Raw genomic sequence first — 4,954 nt, 5'->3', positions numbered from 1 at the left:
TATAACTCCTATTTTATGTCTCCTCCTTCCCCCTCCCTTTCCCTTCTTTGTGATACTTATTTTTTTTCTCCCATTAATTACCCTTTTAAATAACATAAATGTATTATATTAATTAAACTAAATATCCTATTTAATAAAATAAAAAACTAACACCTAGGAAGAAGGCAACGCTTCATGGTCTATTGTTAAGAAATGTTGTTTCTAAGTTGCTTAGAGTTGCCACTGTTCCAAATGCCTACAAACAGCTCTCAACGTTTTATAATTCTCATTAACTATCAAAATTGTAAGTTAATTAAACATTACATTTTTTATCACTCCAAATATTCATTTCTTTCTTCACTTGCGTGCTTGATACAACGGGATTTTGCTAATTAATTTTTTGTGGCTATTGAGAGTAGCAGTCAAGAATCATAATGGAACATACATGTACTTCTGTTTTGTGCGAATTGCTGGAAATTTCTTGGTTCATTCTTTTCGATTCCTAAATTTAGTAATTCATTTTTTCTCTTCCCGTTCTTTCAGTTCTTGGTATCCAAAACTTACTTAGTTTACAAGGTAATAGATATTCAAACTATTCAAAAATCTTATTGTTTTTATGTGTAATTGTTTACTCAACTATTTTTTTTAATATTATTTTACGAATACATGACTTGGCATGCCGAGAAACTAGTAGATAAATAAGCAAGAAGGAACCTTCAAATTCGGCATTTTCTCATACCAAATTAATAGGAGATGTTAGATGTGATAATCTGAAGAAAAGAATTGAAAACAAAATAAGAATGACGAGAAGAATAAACACATTCCCAGTAAAAGAAAGGATTCTTTGTCACATGAATATTGAGGGATTCTTTCTCCAATAATTTTTCTCTATGTTATTCCTATATTTGCCTCCCAAATATGTATATATATATATATATATATATATATATATATAGACAGAGAGAGGTTAGATACATGTGTTTAAGTATTTTGATATATTTATCCCATCAGATAATAGAACTTTTCTTTTTATATGATTTTTTTCTATTCAAATAGCATGAAAATGAAATGAAAAGTAAGAAAATAGATTAAATTGGCAGAACACAAATCAAAAGAAGAATCACGTTCCGATTTATCTACTAGCCTTTAGGTCTTGTGCATAAAAATAATAGTTTTATCAAGAAGGCATCTATAATACCAGTAAGCAATCTTTGTTGCTTAGTCCTATTTCATAACTAGTTCCATCAATCTCGTAAGACTGTTTTTTAAAAAAAAAATCAGAACGGAGCATTGTTTTATTGCTTGGCGAGATAGTAATGTGGAGGAGGGGACTTAATACCTTACCCTCCAGTTGAATTTGTGAGGTTAGTACTTTAATCCTCAATCTATGGTGTCTAATTATCGTTCATTGTGAGACTAAAGGAAAAAGCAGTTCAACTGCATCTCTATCTGTTCATGGTGGATCATAGCAAATTTCAGGTGCCTTCAATTGCATGATCCGAAAAGATGCTAGTTCCCACTTGTCTAGTTGCATCATTCCCCTGATGCTAGTTTGTCTGCTACCTTGTGTAGATATGTTGCTGCCGATGTGTGTGGCTCAATGATGCTAGTTTGTCTGCTACCTTATTTACTTCTCTGAAGCAATGTTGAACTGTTACTTCCCTTTCATCGACTATCTTTTTTATTTCTTCAACAATCTGTAGTATCCTCCATGGAGGTGTTATTTCCTCTGTCACACTCCCAGTTACTAGTTTAGAATCAGATTCTACTATTATACTATACATCCCATGTTGTAAGCATTGTTGGAGTCCGATTAGCATCGCCATGCTTTCTGCCCAATTGCTTGTTCCTGGTCCAATGAAGATAGAGTATGCCAATATGAATTTTCCAGTGCAATCTCTTATGACACCTCCTACACCGCAGTGTCCCCACACAGCTTCTATCGCTGTTGATTTTGACTATGTAATCCGGAGATTTCTTCCATTTTACCATTTTGTATGCCCTATAATTTATTGGTTGGTCAATCACCATCTGTATATGTTCCCATGAAGGTTTAAAGTTCACTTTCCTGAATCTTTCTTTGATCAATTCCGAAAGGTTGTTTGATATACTAATCTCTGATCTACGGACTGAAGGGAGTTCATTTCCATACCTGGCTGCACACCTTGATCTCCATAACTCCCATAATCATTGCAGGGAGTACTTTAGACATGAATGAAGCAATAATATTAACATTCCTATGGTTCCACCATTTGTCTATCAATTGACTAAGTTGCAGGCCATCCACTGATATGCCAAAAGGGCTTGCGAACCTTTTCCATACTATTTGGGCATGCCTTCCTGGAGGTTTCTAACTCATCTACGGGGGGAGAACAACAAAAGCATCCAGCTTGAAGGTTGTACCCAAATTTTGCAACTCTATCATCCGTTGGTACTCTACCATTTAGGGCCCTCCTGTCATAAACGCCATCTTGAAAGGTACATACTAGTGCCATATTTTTGTATTTATGATCATGTGTTCTTTCTTGTGTCTAAGGCATTCCCATGCCGATGCCATTGAAAAATTTCCAGCTGCACTAGCAGACATATCAATTTGTCCGGCAAACCTGGAAATAGAGCCTAAGTGTTGGTAGGCCACTATAGTTATAACTGAGTCAGGAGCTTCTACTTCAGTTTTGTCATAAATCCAATTTCCTTCAATTAGGATATCCTTCAATAGGACATTCTTTGGCTTCACTCCGTCTTGAAGATAGATGTCGAGGGCTCCTTGTTTTGTCCAATTATCATACCAAAAGGACAGGGCCGGCTCCATAATGCCCATTTTTTAAAAATAATAAGTTTGTAAGTATTTAGAAAATAATATTTACTCCCTCCGTTTCAGTTTATGTGAACATGTTTGACTGGGCACGAAGTTTAAGAAAAAAATTAAGACTTTTGGAATTTGTGGTCCTAAACAAGTCTAAATGGGCCCCAGAGAATTTGTGTGGTTATAAAAGCTTCTTATTAAGCATACAGTTGTAAGTTTAAGCTAAATTGTTACCAAATTTAGAAAGGGGTCATTCTTTTTGGAACGAACCAAAAAGGAAATAGGTTCACATAAATTGGAACAGATGGAGTAATATTTTTAATATAAAAGTAGAGTTTTTAATATAAAAGAAAAGAAAACTTTTTAGATAAATAAATGAGGTAATAATTTGACTTACTTAAAAATGGATAGATGAATACTTTTTTCAATGTTTCGATTTTCCACTTTTTACTCCTTTATTAAAATTTTTGCTCTCTTCCCTAATTTGTCCAAGTCACTCTTCTTTTTTCTAATCTCTTCATATATCCGAAAATTCTATATATTTTCTGTCTTTCTCTTTGATATTCCTACTCACTTTCTTTCTCCAAGATTTCATTATTCACCTTTTTTTAAAGATTTCATTTTTTTTTTCCGGGTCAATCAAATCATTGATCAATTAATGAGGGTCAAACGTCTATTTCAAAGACATTTTTGTATCCTCTCCTCGTACAAGTAGGTCCAAAGACAAAATTTAGAAATCGTTACAAATATGCAGAACTCCAGAATCAAAGTCCACTAAAATTTCTTATTTGTATATGTTATCGACTACTATCTGTCAAACAATATGACTTTGATGCCTAGCGGCAACACGGATCTTATGTTCTTTAGATGCCCATGATATCAAAACAGACCAAATAGAAGACTCAAAAACCAAAGTCAGAGATACTCGAACTGGGGTTAAATCATCCGTCTTTCCATGGAAATATTTCATCCACAGCTGACATGCTCACTTGGTATGAAGCTGATCTCTGCCTTCTAATGCGCAAATCTTCTTTAAATGTACCTCTTCAGTCACTTTTTAATTGGTTTTGTGGCTGTGAGAAAAACTCTTTGGCATTATTTGCCACTTCTGCCTCCAGTATCGCTTCTAACACAATGTCAGACCCTTTTGCTTCATCAACGTTATTTGCAGCTGCTGTGTTGATGCTGTCTACTAGCCTCGATGTCATTGGACCAGGATTCATAAAAGAGATAGTTCGAATTTCATGACGTATGGCTTCCAGTTGAGCAATGGTATCTTGCAAATCCTTATGCACCTGACGAGCTTGAGACTGCTGCATAACACTTTCAAATTGACCACGGGCCAATTGAACATAACCAATGGAACGCCCAGCAAATCTGCCAGTTGTTCTTGCTATGATTGGCAAATCTTTAGGTCCAATAAGAGCAGCAGTAGCGCCAAGCAAGAGAAATAGCTCTCCATATGAAATTCCCAACATATCTCTTCTTTCACTTTGTTTCTGTCATATGTTTGAAGAGGAACGCGATAGGAGATTATAAAACAAGGACCCGGCCTTATAGAAAATTTGGTCGGAGAATTCGTCTGAGAGTACCCCGCCGGTGACTCGTTTGCACTTAACCATGCTAGAGACGGTGGACCACGCTGAGGGTAATTGGCTCTCGATGAACAAATGAATTGTTTAAAAATTTCATTAGTTCAAGTGTTCAGCAATATTTTTAAGTTTTCAATAGTTCTATACTTCTATTGCTCTGTAAAATTTTATCTAATACAACAATATCTCAAGAAAGATTAAATGAGTTAGTTATATTATCAATTGAACATGAACTATTAGAGAAAATCGATTATAAAAAAGTTTATTAACAATTTTGCATCTCAAAAAGTTTGAAGAATAGACTTCAAATAAAAACATATCTTATGTCACTTTAAAAAAAAATTAGGTCTCATATTAAACTATGGCTTTTGGCCCCGTATATGCTTGAGCCGCCCCTACAAAAGGATATATTTCCTTCTTTTGGAACCATATTCTGCTCCACTTTCTTTATTATTTCACATAAGGCCTTCCGACTGGTTGATTGTCCAGATCTCCATTGGGCTGCAATCGGATGTTTTCTTTTACAGTATTTAGCTACCATGAACTCCTTCCAAAGTGAGTTTCTAGTTCTTAGGTT

At 34.9% G+C, this 4,954-nt stretch overlaps 1 protein-coding gene across 1 annotated transcript; it reads right to left on the bottom strand.

Annotated features, from left to right (window-relative positions):
• Positions 1 to 3,831: 3,831 nt before the first annotated feature.
• LOC104228084 (uncharacterized) lies at positions 3,832 to 4,263 on the bottom strand. Its single transcript, XM_009780481.2, has one exon. It carries the CDS (start codon positions 4,261 to 4,263, stop codon positions 3,832 to 3,834), a length of 432 nt encoding a protein of 143 aa, XP_009778783.1.
• Positions 4,264 to 4,954: the final 691 nt, after the last annotated feature.

Source organism: Nicotiana sylvestris, chromosome 9 (assembly GCF_000393655.2).
Source record: "Nicotiana sylvestris chromosome 9, ASM39365v2, whole genome shotgun sequence".
In the NCBI taxonomy this organism is placed as follows: domain Eukaryota; kingdom Viridiplantae; phylum Streptophyta; class Magnoliopsida; order Solanales; family Solanaceae; genus Nicotiana; species Nicotiana sylvestris.
This window is presented reverse-complemented; position numbering and strand designations above follow the sequence as displayed.

Bases quoted from the DNA above. Each gene is read 5' to 3' on its own strand.
- LOC104228084 (XM_009780481.2), bottom strand. From the start codon at position 4,263: ATGTTGGGAATTTCATATGGAGAGCTATTTCTCTTGCTTGGCGCTACT.